This window comes from Tachypleus tridentatus, chromosome 1, assembly GCF_004210375.1.
Source record: "Tachypleus tridentatus isolate NWPU-2018 chromosome 1, ASM421037v1, whole genome shotgun sequence".
NCBI classification, from domain to species: domain Eukaryota; kingdom Metazoa; phylum Arthropoda; class Merostomata; order Xiphosura; family Limulidae; genus Tachypleus; species Tachypleus tridentatus.
The window spans coordinates 137,321,151-137,338,083 of NC_134825.1; the positions used below are offsets into that span (position 1 = coordinate 137,321,151).

The following is a 16,933-nucleotide window of genomic DNA, read 5'->3' on the forward strand; positions in this document are numbered from 1 at the left end:
CTTCTGTTTCTCTTGCTGTTCTTCTAATTTTTTTTAACCGTATCTGGCAGAAGAATGTTTTTCCTGATGTCTGGTGCCAGGCTATTGTCCTACCTTTCTTAAGCCTGGGAAGGATTCCAAGATTCCTTCAAACTACTGTCCAGATGTTTTGACGAGCTGTCTCTGTAAGACCTTAGAGAGGATGGTTAATGCTCGTCTTGTTTGGTTCATCGAATAAAACAACCTAATCTTGCCCACTCAGTGTAGGTTCCAACAACAGTGCTCCACCATGGACTACCTGATTTGACTTGAAACGTCAGTCAGAGAAGCTTTTCTCAAATGACATCTTTTATCTACATTCTTTGACATTTAGAAGGCTTATGATACAACATGGAGGTATGGCATTTTGTGAAACCTCAAGGTATATGGGTTATGAGGCCATTTGCCCATTTTTATTAAAATTTTTTAATGAACAGGACATTAATGCCATCACTGAACAACTCCCTCTCATTGTTACAAACGGGCTCTATGTGGACGACTTTCACATCTTATGTCAGTCGTTAAACATGAGGTATATTGAGTGGCAGCTACAGACTGCTTTCAATTGTTTGCTGAAGTGAACCCCAGAAAATGGCTTTAACTTCTCTCTCTCTAAAACTGTTTGCATGCACTTTTGCTGCCAATGGGGTATTCACCCTGATCCTGAACTCAGTATTGGTGAAGTTGTGCTGCCTGTGGTCTCTGAGACTTCTTGAGGCTTATCTTTGACCATAAACTAACCTTTCTACCACACATCAAGCATCTGTGGGTCAAATGTACAAGAGCACTGAACATCCTCTGTGTCCACTCTTCCACCACTTGGGGAGGGGATGGATATTCTGTGCTAAAGATATATTGTGCTCTTATTCGATTGAAGCTTGACTATGGATCACTGGTCTATGGCTCTGCCAGACCATCAGCCTTAAAGATGTTGGACCCCATTCATCATCAAGGACTTTGGCTCTGCACTGGGGCTTTCTGCATTTTCCCATTTAAGAGCTTATACATAGTCTCATGAACCTTTTTTGCACCCCCACTGTTTGCAACTGTCTTTACTATATGCTTCAAAACTTCATTTCTTACCAAAGAATCCCACCTGGAGTTGTGTTTTCCTTCCTTGGTGGGCCATACTTTTTCATAACGGACGGTCTGCCATTGCTCATTTTGGCCTTCATATTCCTTTTGGTCCTGTATTCAAGGCTTGGCTCTGTGCCAGCTGGCAGTCAACTTGGAGTGAGCAATGCAAAAAAAACTTTTCCAAATAAAATCCTATATTGAACTTTGGCCATCTTGGATTGGAATGAGGAAGTTGTTCTAACTAAACTACACATTGGTCACAGTTTTATAACTCATCATTTTCTTTTATCTGGAACTGATGCACCAGTGTGTAGTTTGTGTAACACTCAGATCACAAAAAGCCAATTTTACTTTCTTGTCATCGTTATGACTCTCAACGACGACACCATTTTAAACATATTCTGTCCCAAGGTTTGTCCATAATGTTAGACAGTGTTATTAATGATAGTGACATTACCCACCTTGATAATGTTTTTAGTTTTTTAAAGGCCATTAATGTTTTTAATACCATTTAAGTTTTTTAATTTATACATAACACCTTTTTAGTGTGGCTCCCTTTTAAAAATTACAGTTCATCTAGTTTTATTTGAAGCTAGAAACAGGCCGTAACATTAAATAACTCAAAACCAGGACTGGAAAGGCCAATTGTGGGTTACTAACACTGCTGTTTGAACTATCCGTTAGTCATTCTGGTGAGTTATTATTATAATTTTTCTACAGGTCTTTTAAAACCTTTTTATTACTTTCCTTTCTGAAAATGGCCATAATGTCAAATAACTCAGAACTGGGACTGGAAAGGCCAACTTCAGGTGACTGATGGTGGTTTTTGTACTTACCTGTTTGTCTCACTGGCAAGTTATTATTATTACAGTTATGCAATAGTAAGTCCTTTACAACTTGAATTATTGTAGCTTTTCTCTTGACATTGTAGTCTAGATGTAAACATTGGTTTTATGCTATTTATGTTTGTTTTTTTTAAACTTTGTTTATTTTACCTAAATTTCCTTTTATGAATTTTACTAAATTTACATTTAACTTCTTACTGGTTGTTTGGTGCAGATAGCCAAGCTGCTTTGTGCCATTAAATACTAAATCAACCAACCATCCAAATGTAATGCTACCTAACTGAGAAATATCCATATACAAGTAAACATCGATATAAAATGCATCGATAAAGCGCGATAATCAGTTGGGCTCGATGGGTTCTTAGGCCCCAAATTTTTTGGGGTTTCTACAGAGGCCGCCGCTTAATATTACCACTGCTTAATGTAATCAGCCAGTTAATGTGATCAAAAATCAAAAACCAAATCCACTTCAATCTTTTTGTATGGTTTTCACGCCGCATATTGTGATCAAACCCCGGCCTGCCCGTTTTTGTTTCAGTACTGAATTCATATTTTAAACTTTGCCATGACATTTTTTTATCTGGTAATTATTTGACTCAAGTTTGTACTTAGATTTTAATAATTAGTAAATAAATTATCAAAATTAATTACTATATGTATTAACTTTTAAAATTGAACTAATTTTAATCAGCATCTAATCGTAAAAACGATCACATGATTGCTCTGACGGAACTACTTTTAGAATATCAGCCCCCATCAAAGTAATGAATTCGATAAATTTCTTTAGAATTCTGCTTTTACATTTAATTTCAGTCTTAAATTGAGTTTAATAAATAAAAATAAATAAAAAAAATGCTATATCATTGGTGTAAGTAGTTTTGTTTGTTTTTCTTTATTTCACTACAGAACGCGTAAATTTTGCATTATCACTCACCCCAAGGGTAAAAAAAATATATAATCAAATCGGTATAAGGCGCAATCAGATACAACGTGGTCGAATTTTTTGGACCCCAACTAGCGCCTTATATCGATGTTTGACTGTATTTACATTTTAGTTTCTTTTATGATATCAAATAATGAATAAACATGAGAAACAACCAAAAAAGTACTTAACTGGGTCATCATCATCTTTTTTTTTTTTTTTTTTTTTTTTTTTGCTGTTGACTGTCAGGGATAATTAGCCCTATTGTTTTTATACTAGCAGTATTATTGTACTAAATAATTTTTATTTAGTTAAATAATGCACCAAAGAACATATAGTAAGAACATACAAAAAGGAGACAGTACCTCCTGATTATTCTATAATATTTTTGTTTTCTAACTATGAAAAGAAACGTACATTCTCATTCAAGCTAGTCAACGTGTTTTCCATGCCAACAAAGCTTATAATAAAAAAGAAATTCGTAGTTTTCTGTTCAGGAAACAGCATAACATAACATGTCATTTTATAGATGAAATCCTTGACTTTCTGTTTGTTATAAATAATATATTATTAAATGTAACATAGGAATATTAACAAACACAGAAAGTGAGGCTGTGACAGATGAGTGTGGCAAGAGGGCTCTGATTTTCTACTTGATGGCTGTATAACCAAACAGAATTGAAGGCTATAAAAAGTATGGTTTGTCTGATATTTTGATAATGAGTAATTTATGTTATATTTCATACTTATTGGAAGGGTGATGGATAAATTAGAGAAAATGTCTAGAGAAAAGATGTCATTTTTCATACAAGTGGAAATTCAGGATTTTTTGAATTATTTCCTTTTAAAATTAAAAACTTAAAACTTATATCCTATTAAAATATGGATTAGTAGGTATGATTTTATGCTATATTAATTGGTATAACATAAACAAAAAGTTTTAATTAAATTTTGAATATAAGTCATTAAAAACCTTAATTGTAAAGAATGCCCATAGAGAGAGGATTAAGACATATTATCTTTTCTCCTTACCTATGGATGCAGTCATTCTAATATTTATTCTATTAATCTCTCTTGCTTCAGTTACCATTACTCTTGTGTGATTCTCTACCCTGAACAGTGTTTGCTGCCTAAGATGTATGCAGCCCAGGAAGATGATTTTGGTTTGATTCTTGAAGTGTTATTTGGCTAGTATTGTTTTCTTCTAGGTTTACATTTTTGACTGTTTGTTCTTTGTAAACCTTCTGTTTCTCACAATCTATCTCCATTAACTCTCACTGGTTGGGTTCATCAACTCATCAGGATAGTATATTCAGACTTGTTCATTGAAGTTTCCCATCTCAACAATATCTCTTAACATTAATTCATCACATTACCATGTCTTTAGTTACTTGCATTTATCTTCTCTTGGAAGAAATTGTCTGTTCTTGTATGTGTACAACTTCCAGTTTGTTTGTCACTTATTATCTACGTGATCTGACTGTTTCTTCCTCTGGTGGATATCATCTTCCTCCTTTGATGATTCTGAAAAGATCAATTTACCTATAACTAAGGTAAGTGTTCATTTCCTTTCTTTAATGTTTCTTTTTGGCTTCTTTTAAGTTTTTTTTTTTTTACAGGTCTTGCCCCATGGTGGATGTTTTCTGGTCAGGTAAATTTCATCTCAAACCCATACTAAACACAGTAATTATAAAATGTTTACAGTTGAGATGGGGTGTTTCTGTAAGACCAGTGGGCACTGTTCTGGTTGTTCGTGTGTTTATCTATATATTATAATTATATCTTTAGTGGACCATAACTCGTGAACTTCATTCCTGCTGAATCTTTGAACTCATAATCAGATTTTGTCTGCTTTTCAAAATAGGAAAGTACAGTCACCCATTGCATTGCCTCCTGTGTGACTTTCCTCTAGACTCTCCATCTTGGTTTTCAAACATCCCTTATTTTTTTTCAAGTGGAGCATGAGAATACTTACTAATCTCAGTTCTCGGTCACTGGAGTGATGGACCATGGAAACTTACTCCTGAGTGTTTCTATACTTATTCTTGTTTATCCTCTCAGGAGAAGAGAGCAGAGCTGGTTCCCTTCCAATATTTCCTCCCAGAAATTTTTTGCCTGAGAGTACTTCATATAATAAAGCTAATGATCAACTGTTATTTGGAGCCAGCCTACATGGGATCCTCCTTGTTATTCAGTGTTCAAGATATATCTGTGAATTGATGACATTACTCTGTCATCTTTGGCTTTTTCAGTCTCCTTGTATAGTGTATTTGGTATTTACCCTCCTCTACAATGCTGTTGCTAAATTAGTAGTGTATGGTAAAGTGAATAGTTGTTTATTCTGACATTATAATAAAGTGATGAATGACATGCTGTTAAAGGTCATGGCATACACATTTTGAACCTTGCTCATGCACAAAGATTTAAGCTTAATATTGTTTTTGTTTGTTATGTATTTTATGTTATATGTCTTAAAATTGGGTATTATTTTTGGTCTAAGGGATACAAGTTTGTCTTTGTTACATAATCATTTTTTGTATGTCATGTTAAAGGGATTTGTTTAATGTTTATTTTTGTTAAACGTGTGTTATGTTTCATAGGCTATCTCATCATGAAAGGGGGTAGTTATAGGGTAATTAGCTTCACTGATACAAGGGTGAATTATTTATATTTCTCAAACACTATAAGATTAAAGTAGATTTTCTTGTTTGGTAGTTTTATTATTAAGGATGACTGGATCAGCCTGGAAAAAATAGTGAAATGGAGCTACACTCTGTTTTTTTAATTAGTCCTAATGTGGATGTACAAGGAAATAACTAAACACGTACTAGAGCATGCTGTAAGTTTGTTAATAATTGATTGTTATTCATGTCTTCTTATGACAAAGATAATTTGTACCTTGAGAAGCCTGTTTTCCTTGTTGACAAATCAGATAGTAGCTGGGGGTAGCTACACTCTTTGCATTTGGTATGCTACAAACACACCAACTTGTTGACTTTAGAAGATATATGCAAATTTTTCTTTGTGTGTATTATTGTTTTTCATGTATAGAGCCAGACTTGCCTCAGGAGCTTGAAATTTTTGCAGACTTCCAGGTTTTGGAAGTTAGAAAGCTTCTCATTTTAAGCTCAAGTTGCATTATACATTATTAATCTTTTAATCATGGTATTCTTAAGCTTAAATGCCATATGATGATTTTGCTTAAAGTAAAAACAAATTTAATAAGATACACCACTTAAAGAAATGATGGTAACTTTATTGTAATAATTCTTTAATAACACATATAATTCTACTTTCAGATCTTCTTGATGGGGGTTCAGCACATTTTGCCGAAACAGTAAAAAAAATCAAAATGAGGTTTGTAATTATAGGCATACATATTTTCCTTATCTGCAATGAAACAACTTGTGCTCTTTTTAAGTTGAAATAAAGCTTTCAGTCATAACTGTTGTACTTAAGTTAAATTTGAAATACCACTCTGAAACAAAATAGGATCTGAATTCTATCACTTCAAAAACTAAAAATATGCACATAAAGAATAAGTTATTCATTATACACTTGAAAAAAAATACCCTTCTTAACCACACTCTCAGATGGTTAGAAGATACTGATTGCTAGTTGTCCCCCATTTCTCTTGGCAAAGCCCTCTTTATCTGTTCAGTACACCACACATACTTTCACTTTCTTTCAGAAGCTGGAGTCAGGCACTGTGTGACTACCCAATCTTAGAAGCAGTTGTCAGTTTTTATGTGTCACATAGTTACTAGAAACATGAGTATAGTGTTGAAGCATTTAAAATAATTCATTTTACAGGTGTATTGTGTGTTTAAAATGTACACATTTGTAAGAGGCTTGTCAATTTCTTACTATGCAACAAAGAGTGCTTTATCCTCTTGCTAATTGTGTTTGTAGGACAGTATGTGATGTGTGCATAGCATTATAAGAGTAAAAGATGTTCATTCTGTTCACAGGATCTTGTTGTTAAAACTGAAGTTGAAGGAGACTAAAAGATACGTACTACAGTGGTTATTCAAGAGAACTTACTTGGTTATGTTTTTGTATTATCTCATAGAATATGGGTCATACCCAAGTAAATACAGTCCAACTTTGTGGAGTAAACATAGATTCTTGAATAAGTCATCATTGACCATTAATTAATTCCTTGTTTGATAAATCAAAATTTCTTATTTCTTTCTCATATGTGGTGTAATTATGATACAGTACTTTACCTTCAATCACTTAAATAGATATTTTCATTCATTGCTGCCCTCTATATGCAAACAAAATCTTTTATACATGTCACAAGCTTTGATGCTCTCATCCATCAGCAATTGGTTATTCTAATGCATCTTGCATGCAAATCATCGTACAACCCTCCACCAATAAGAGTGTGACATACTCTCTTGATGCATTTGACTCCCTGTGTTCAGTTCTACTAAACTGTCACTTCTTGTTTAGCAGTACCTCCCACTGGTACAGCAGTATGTCTCCAGATTTACAACGCTAAAATCAGGAGTTTGATTCCTCTCAGTGGGCTCAACAGATAGCCCGATGTGGCTTTGCCATAAGAAAACACTTGTTTAGCAGTACTTCTGTTGTAGCATTTAATTTATGGTCTCTTCAAGTTTTTATTTTAGTTTTTCTCAACAGGTTTACTCTTTTATCATACAATAGTGATATTTATAACTTATTGATTTATTCTGAAATGGAATTATTTTATATTTTTACATGGTTATGAAAATTGTTACTTCATTATAAAACATTGTTATTTGTTTCTGCTAACACAGTTGCATTTGGTTATTTGTTTTACATCATGAATTGTATGCTACCACTTCAAAGGTATTGTGTTCTATTAGCACATTTACACAGGTTTCAGCTTGTGATACTCCTAAGAAAATTTTTGGAGCCTGCACATTTGGACATACAGTCTCCCAACTTTGGAAAGATGTTACATTGTTATGCTTTTTGAATAATTTTATTTTTAATATTATCTGTAATTCTTTGAGTTTTATAACATAAGTTTTGTTAGATTGGCAATACTCATAGTCCAGTTCAAGTTAGAAATTAGACTTGGTTGTATTCTCTCTCTTCTATTCAAAGTATACTAGGGGTCTGTTATTTTTAGGATTGCATGTAATTCATCTAACTATATTATAAATCATTTTATTAACTATATTGGTTTTCTTCCATACATCATATCTCATACATAGGTTGTTGTTAAAATACACTTATTTCATTTACTAAATTACTCTTTATTTCATTTTCATTGTTTTTTTTTTTGTTAGCTTAATGATATCCTTTATCCTGCACTGTTTGATTAGGTTTAACATGTGTCTGTTATTTTTGGCTTACTTGTAGTTCTACTTGTGGAATAATCATTAATAAAGTTAAATATCTTGTTAGCTTAGGCTTCATAAGTGTCTTAAATTTTAATTTACCTGTGACAATACTTATGGATTGCTCATTAGCTCAGTTAACTATTTTGTTGATCTTCAACACACATAATGTGTATTACGTCTTTTTCTTTCACTTCCAAATTTTCAACCATTAATTTTTTATTACTTTATGATTTATACTTCTTATCCATAATTTATTTTGTTTGGGCCCATGGAGTCCATGCTATCTGATCCCAATTATTACTTGCCTTCTTTTTTGACTGTTTCATTTTTTGCTATCTTCCATGTTTTTTCTCAGTCACTTCCAGATGACCTTGTCAGTCCAGTTCATGCTTTGGGTAGCTTCTTTGTTTTCCATTGAATCCATTTCCTAATTTTTCATTACTTAATCCACTGCTTGGTCTGTGATTTGTTTTCCCTTTTTCCCTGACTTATTGGATATGGATTATGATTTGATTTTTTTTATTCTTGTATCCTTTTTCCCATCATCACTTCCTATTGTCATCACTCCAGTTGTATATCTTTTTCCTTTTCCCTGCATATCAAACCTGTCTTCCTTTGGAGGTACTTCATCTGTTGATCATTGGAACTACACCTCATGTATTCTTCTTCCATTTTCTACTTTGAAGCTGTTTTTTCCTTGTCAAGATACTATCATGTACCCCTTGCCAGCCTTCACTCTTTTGCTTTTGTGAGACCATCATTGGGTAAGTTACCATGTAACATATATATTTTTCTCTTTATTTTTTTCTTTATCAATTCTGCTCTGTAGTCAATATGTACTTAAACCAATAAAAGTTGCACTGTAAGGCCGTGATGACTTACAGTTCTACAGCTACTTAAACCACACTGCTGAGATGACGTGTTCCAGGGTTAACTTTGTGATGTACTTGCTTAATTAATATATATATATATATTCATCCTGGACTGTACTCACTCATGGACTTCATGGGTAAAGCAGAAAGGTATACCTGCTCATCCTTGCCATGCCTTCTGTTTAATAAATCAGTATGGTCTGCTTTTCAAAGTAGGATTTTATGGTCACCCATTGCACTGTCTCGGGTGTTATCATTTCTCCTGATTCTTCACCACACTTTCTCCCCTCTTTTCTTCCATTGGAGTTTTAGAATCCTTATTCATTTTCCAGTTCCAGGTTTCTGGAGTGGTGGTCTGTGGAGGCATCATTCTGAATGTGTTAATAAAATATTTTCCTAAATGATGACAGAAACCTTTCAGATGAGAATAGGCCAGTGGTGTTCTGTTACTGTAGGAGATGGAACATCCTCCACTATTTAACATTGGAGTGAGTCATCAAAATTGTAGTTTACTCCTTCATTTTGGATTCCTCATTCTACCTCCACGTAGATGTCAGTTCATAGTTGATGAATTTTGGATTTAGAAATGAATTAATCAACATAAGTCCTCACATGTATATTACAGGTGTCTCTATTACTTCATCCATTTATATTATTGTTACATTGTGTGTATTGTGGGTCACAGTGGCAGTGTTTGCAGGTTACCACTGTTCTTCCCTTTCCACAATTCAATGATGTTCTTGTTATTTCTAGGATGTTACTGCACTTTAAGTAGTTCCTGTGATTTTTGAATAAGATGGTTTGCATGACACAGAATTCTTTTTTTGGTGCTGGATGTCAAGTTCCTGGATTGATTTATCAGTTTTTTCACATTGGTATCATGTGCCCTGTTAACAGACCAGAAGGTACAAGATTGCCACAGGTATGATCTTATTTCCTAATCTCACACAGATTTCAGCTGCTGGTTGCCAGGGTTTTGGTTCAAAGTCAACTTGCCAGTGATATAATCATTTTTCTTTTTTTCTTACTCTCACATTGATGTTGGTTCTCTTGTGGCTGGGTTTTGGATTGTAGTTGACTTACTGATGGTATGATTTTCATCCTGCTGCTGTGTGGATGTTAGTTCTTGGCAGCCTGGGTTTTGAATGTAGTTGACTTGTTGTGTATGGTTCATCACACCCTAGCTGCTATGCATCTGGAGGACATGCTTTTACACACATCCATATTTGTGTATTATGGGATTAAGATTCATGTATAGTGTAATTCAAACCACTATCCAAGTGTAGTTCTTTTTCTTTTGGATTTGCTACTGCCTATTTTAACCCATATCTGCAACACCTTTTTCGACACTGGGCAAAGAGCATACCTAGTGCAGAAGTGGTGCAGTCTCCCATGTATGATCTTCAACTCCAGAGATCTCTTTGGCACTGTTCTTCAGACCCTTTCAAAGCATGTTTCTTTCTTTCCATAACACTGGTCTTTCTGCCCATTCAGTGTGGGATTCCAGCTGTTTATATGAGATAGATAAAGTGTCATATCAGAAGATATAATTTTCTCATACTGGAAAAGTATATCCAATAGATAATTACCTTAATTCACACTTCTCACCCTTCCTTCCCACTGGAAACTGGTGTTTTCATAATAGTCAATTACAGATGGATGGGAGCATATAGAAAGCAGCTATGAATGAGAATACTTACGTGAGAGTAAGCTTGAATCTGTTGGAAATACATTTTCATATAGGAAAATTGAAACATATATTTTTACTCATAATCCCTCTTAACATAATTTATTTATGATAATTTTCAATACTTGTTTATATTTTAGTTCTATCTGATTATCGTTTTCTCTTTAACTGATCTGTATATTATATTTATAATTTACTTTACCAATATTCAGTATAGTTTTCCTTGACATTTGTTTTAAACAAACCCTTTCTTATCTTTTTGTTTCTATTATTTTCATTTCTTGTCTTTCACAATAGAAATGAAACACACAACTGCAACTACTCATTAAAAACAGTTGCAGGTTGTTGCTTTGGTGTACCATGACATCACTTTTTCTTACACTTCATGTTACTTAATCATTCACAGAAAGAAAAAAAGATCCACCAAGTGAAAGATCTTACATTATTGTGATTTTTAATTTTGTCTTCAAGTGAACTGGGTGTTAATTTCTTCTTGAATGTTTAATTATAAATATTACTCTCTTCTATTTATTTGGTATTCATTGGAGTATTCAAATTTGTATTAATTTGTCCTTCAATGGAAAACAAAACTTTTTCAGCACTATCTTGAAAGTTAACATTTTCCTACAGTGAAAATGTATGCCATTTCTCTTCCTCTACATCACTTAGAAGCTATGAAGTACAACAATTATATTATTTTTACTGAATGTATTAACTTTCTACTGGCTCTGGAATCACTTCATGTTAGTTCTCTCCATGTTTTTGTTTATATTCAAAAAAACAACTTACTCATGATATTTCTGTTGTTTCTGTCCAGTTTTTCTGGATACCTAGTTTGTGTTGTTATTCACAGGAATGAGCTTGCTGTCACTGCATCTAAATTGGTTTGTTCTGATGTCATTGTGGCCATGTCTGTTCCATATATGGACTATGGTTCTTTATTGAAGACTTGGCTTCACACCAGTTGGCAGTCTTGTTTTCATGAAAATCAGGAGGAGGAAACTGTTCTAACTATGTACACATTGGTCACAGTTTTTTTAACCTATTGTTTTATTTTATCTGGGACTGATCTACTAAGGTGTGGCCTTTATGACACTTAAGTCATAGTACCTCACATTTTACTGTCATGCTGTTATTACAACTCTCAGCAGCAGTACCATTTTAGATATGTTTTCTGAGGGTTTAGTCCTGATGTAGGATGGCGTCATTGATAATGGTGACACTGTCCAATTTGATGGTACTTTTAAAGTCTTACAAGCCTAGGCTTTTGTAAATTCTATTTAAATCTTTTATTTGGATTTTAGACATTGTTTAGTTTAAATGTTATTTGTTCTTACATTTTAAAACATTTTTATGGATTTTACTGGTTGTTTGGCACAAATAGCCTAGTTGCTTTGTCTCAATAAACACCAAACAACCACTGGAAATGTATATTCAACATATTCTTACTTCTTTTCACACAGTAGCCTTTCCTGACTTATATTGCACTATTTATGTGTAAATATGTGCACATTGCTTTCATGTGAAGTAACTGCATGATAGCATGCAACAACTCTCAACCAATAGCAGCATGACACAAACCCCACTATGCAGTTTAGCCAAAAATCACTTCTTGATTGGCACTTGTGGTGTGTTAAGACATTTTCCACTTGCACTTTTATTTATGGAATTTTCAATCAGTTTCTTTTTTTTTTTTTTTTAGAGAACTTAAATTTCTTTATGCTTGCTACACTTGAGTTCTGAAATTTTCATTTGTGAGTGGTAGCATTATATGTCTTTTATTTCACTATGAGGTTTTTTGGAGCTCTCTGTTTCAATTTTCTCCTTCCACTCTTAACTTAAATGCATTTTAATTTTCACATTACTACTGCCACTGCTGTTTCAACTGCAGTTAGTTTGTCTTCATTGACTTGCTATTTGCTTCAATCTCTTCCTGAACTGTTTTCATATCTCTTCCCCATTCTTTCTGTCTTTTACCAATGCCAGTTACACAGCTCTATGAGGTTACCCAATGGTTTGTTCATCGATGGATTTGGCACTCCTGGGGAATATGTGGGGAATAGGTCCAGTTTGGATCAGGCTTTTATATTTTGCTACTATTTCAGATTCCTTCACCATAGACCCTTGGGTTCTGAGGGTTCTTTATGAAAGACTAGTTCTTTGTTTCATTTCCCCTCATCTGTTTTCCTGCTCGCATCTTTCTGAGACAATTCTAGATCTGCTTCACAAGGGTGCTGAGGGATTCTTTGCAGTCTGGTTTCTTTTCCTATTTGTTCATAGCTCCCACAGAGATCGGGGACTAGTGCTTTGTCATCAGTCTCTCTTCTGTGAGCCATTTTCTTGATTAACTCTGGAGCCCTGCTTATCTCTTTGATGGATTTTTCACTCCTTGTCTTTGTTTGACAAATTTGTATCTTTCAGAGGCTGACCTCTACCTATTCCCATTGTCCCAAAATCACAGCATTTTCTTCACTTTGTTCACCAATGTTTTGCCTATGAACTCCAGGCTTTTCTATTGGGGTTGGCTTTGGCTCCCTGTGTTTCTTCTTGTATAGTCAAGGTATTCACCTGTTTTTTTCCATTCCACCAGCCTTCATTTCCACCATTACATGGATGACTGGCTGCTTCTGGTTCCTTTGCATATGAGCTATTCTCTTCACATTTGATTTTTTCTTTTAAGGCTGCATAGGAAGGTTTGCTGCTCAAGGTGCAGAAGCTCTTTTTCTGCACCACTTACTGTATTTTATGCCTTGTGAGACACTACGTTGTGGAGAATGCACCCTAATTTTGAAAAGACAATTCTAAGAACAAATATTTTGACTCTGGAACAAACACCTTGATGCAGTCTTGTTTTTTTTCAACCTACTGAGTAAATACAGTCAAATACATCATATTCTTCACAGTATATTAACAGTATTAGTTAAATTGAATGTTTTATACTATTGAAAATATTTGTAATTGTTAAGTAATGTTTTGAGCTTCTTAAGTCATCTTCACGTTAACAAAGATGACCTAAGAAGGTCGAAATGTTGTTCTGTACTTTATTTTAATTAAAGTTTTGATATCTATACTAGCTATCTTGAGAATACAACGAGGTTAACCTGAAGATGACAGAAGAAGGTCAAAACATTGTTCTGTACTTTATTTTAATTAAAGTTTTAATACCCATACCAGCCATCTTGAGAATACATTTTTCCTTCAAGTGGATTTCTTGTTATCATGAAGTCTGTTCTCCATTGGAAGATAAAGTTCGTGCTGGTGTGTAGACTATTCTCCATGCATTTATTTCACATATCCTTTATTATATGGCTGTTTGCTACTCTGCAGGTTACTATCTACATCCCTTCACCACCTTGATTTCCAGTTTATCCTGTTAGTGAGTAGATTCCCCTTTTCTTTACATGGACATTTTCAGATATACAGATCCTACTGAGTATCAAGTGTTATCTGACAAGGTATATTTATTTTTAAGCCTGCACTGTGCAGCTGTTAAAGTCAATAATGCCTCCTATAGAGATGAGGTGTTCAGCATCACTGTTTGTAGGTTTTTTTTTTGCAGTGTTTTGAACGTTAAACATGTTTACCCTAGACTAACATGAGTAAAGAAGAAGGGGATTGCTGCTCTTCCCTGCCATTTTTGTTTGACTGAATTAAGATCAGTCTGCATTTCAGAATAGGATTTGATGGTCTCCTGTGTGCATTTCTTTCATCAATAAACATAAACAACTGAGCTGAAATTCCAGCTGATTTTTTGTTTTGAATGTAACTTAACCCTTTTGCAACAGGTCGGGATTCAAAGACCACGTCATTGCTTTTGTTTACTTTTATTAAGCTACTATTCAATGAATTTATATCAGTAAGTTTGGAATCAAATTGTAGATTATAATTCAAACTTTAATATTATATGTGAGTTAATTTTTTAATTTAAAAATAAATATTAAAAGCACACATTTAAATAGAGGTTTTAGTAAATCACAAGTTATGTTTAATGCAGCACTGTTTTAAATTAGATGTTTGTGATGTCAAAATACTAAGTCTGTAGTTTTGTACAAATTAGGAACTCAAATTATTAATATTTGCAGGCTAAAATATAAAATAAGAACCTCATAAATTTTTATTTTGCTGAGATATGGGTTATGTACTGTTTCAAACATTGAGGCCCCATTCAACTTTTTCCATGTTTTGAAATGGCCCCTTATATACTCTTACTTTGATATTTGACATTTGAATATCCAAACAATAGTTTAGAATACTTCCAGAGTAGTTTTCCCATCAATTTAATCTTTGAAAATGCTACAACTTTATGTCAATCCAAGATTTCAATGAGTTAAGTGCTTTCTTTAGTCTTCTTGAAGTTTCATATTTTTAAAATTTAAATAAATTATAGTGAAATTATGTGGTATCAGTGTAGTTACTTATGATTTTCTGGTTATTTACGTGTGTATATATATATCACATTTCAAAAAAATTGTTTATTTATATTCTTCACATGCAAAATTTTGAAAGGCTTAGCAGCTATGTCCAGCAGCAGCCAAGTACAAAAGTCATAATAAGAAAAATAATTGTTTGCTTTACTTCTTAATTTGTTGTTCTATAGTTTAAGAAAAATAAGTTTAACAACATATTTATAAATAGTATTAATCTATATTCATATATAATGTATAATAATAGAAATATGACTGTATAATGGAAAATACTAGTCCACTAATATGCAACCAAGACAGGGAAAACTAAAGGTCAGTTCTATAATACTGGATACCTAACATAAGTGCACATACACCATGTCAATGCAAAATATGTAATGTTAGCTAGGCATGACTGGAAGGTCAATATAATAAAAAATAATAAATATATATGCTCATATATCCACTTAATTCTGAATAGAAAGGTGCTAATCTCAAGATCATATTTTTATCAGAATTATCCTTTGTAAACAAAAAAACTGATCAAAATTTGTCACTCTTATTGAAATATTTAGCCAGTGTCAACAATCACCTTGTGCTTAGTAATTTGATAAAAATCTACTTATGTATTACTTGAAAATTACATTTTAAAATGAATAGATGAGCTTGTAACCTTATGGTTTGTGTCATCAGCGTAATATGGTATGTACACTATTTATCATCACAAGCTGTAATTTGTTTTTATAAATCTGAAGCTTAAAGAGTTAGTGTTCCCTCATTTTCTCATACTCATTTACAGACATGTTTATGAATGTTTTAGTTTCATTTGTATTTGAATAGTTTCTAAGGAATTCTTATGAGAATTTATATACACTTTTTAATTGCAAGCATATATCTACACTGTGTCTCTTTCATCTTTACCTATCAGAATTTCTCTTTAGTTTTTGTAAACAAGGAAACTTACTGTTCACACTTTACATGTTTTATTTCACTACTTTATATCATCTAGTGAATCTTTTAAATCATAAGCTTTACTTTCAAGTGTTTAACTGTCATCAAAGAAATGCATAATATTAAAATAAGATTAAAACAATGCAGATTATAAGGTGTTAATAACTAGTTCAAAGAGCAGAAAGGTTTATATAAAATAACTGTAGAAGTCATTGGACTTATCTCTATTTTATATTGAGACATCTCATATACTAATGATATTAATTGTTTAAAAAAAGTTCATGAAGATAATGAAAGAGTTCACATAACATTTGTAGATTTTGATAAATTTTTTTACAAGTTGAAGTATAACACAAAACCAGTGCTGTTGGATTTCTGCTGAAAACAGTATCTGTAGCATTTTTTTCTTTTCTAATGATAATTTTATACATCATGCTAAATCAAGTACAATAATTGTGAAGATAAAGTATTTTGTTTTTATGAAAGTCTATTTCATAATACATAATAATAGAGAAAATGTTTAGTGGATTAGTTCTGTGACATGTCTTACAAAATTATGTTCTCAGACTAAATGATTAGTGTGTATATGCTTTCATCATGTGGTGGAAAAAATATATTTTTTCATTATCATAAAAAGATTAATGACCTAAATCTGAAAAAAAAAAATTTTCCTCTTGTTTGTGTTATAGCTCATCCAACTCTGTGATTAAAAACAAGCATATTTACAATATACATGGTGTCCTAGAAGTCTGGATCCATAGGGAGAAATACACTATTTGTTTATTAAATTGAATGCAATTAACATATCAGTTCTTAGTA

At 32.9% G+C, this 16,933-nt stretch overlaps 1 protein-coding gene across 4 annotated transcripts in view; it reads left to right on the forward strand.

The window, feature by feature from the left end:
• Las (lipoyl synthase, mitochondrial) overlaps positions 1–16,933 on the forward strand; it is a 101,941-nt gene that overhangs the window by 42,620 nt on the left and 42,388 nt on the right. For all 4 annotated transcript variants that reach the window (XR_013013702.1, XM_076454275.1, XM_076454261.1 and 1 more), the window contains exon 6: positions 6,162–6,219. Coding sequence is in view for 3 of the 4 variants with exons in the window: in XM_076454275.1 (XP_076310390.1) it covers positions 6,162–6,219 (58 nt within the window). In the remaining variant the exon portion in view is untranslated. The remainder of the gene's footprint in view (positions 1–6,161; positions 6,220–16,933) is intronic.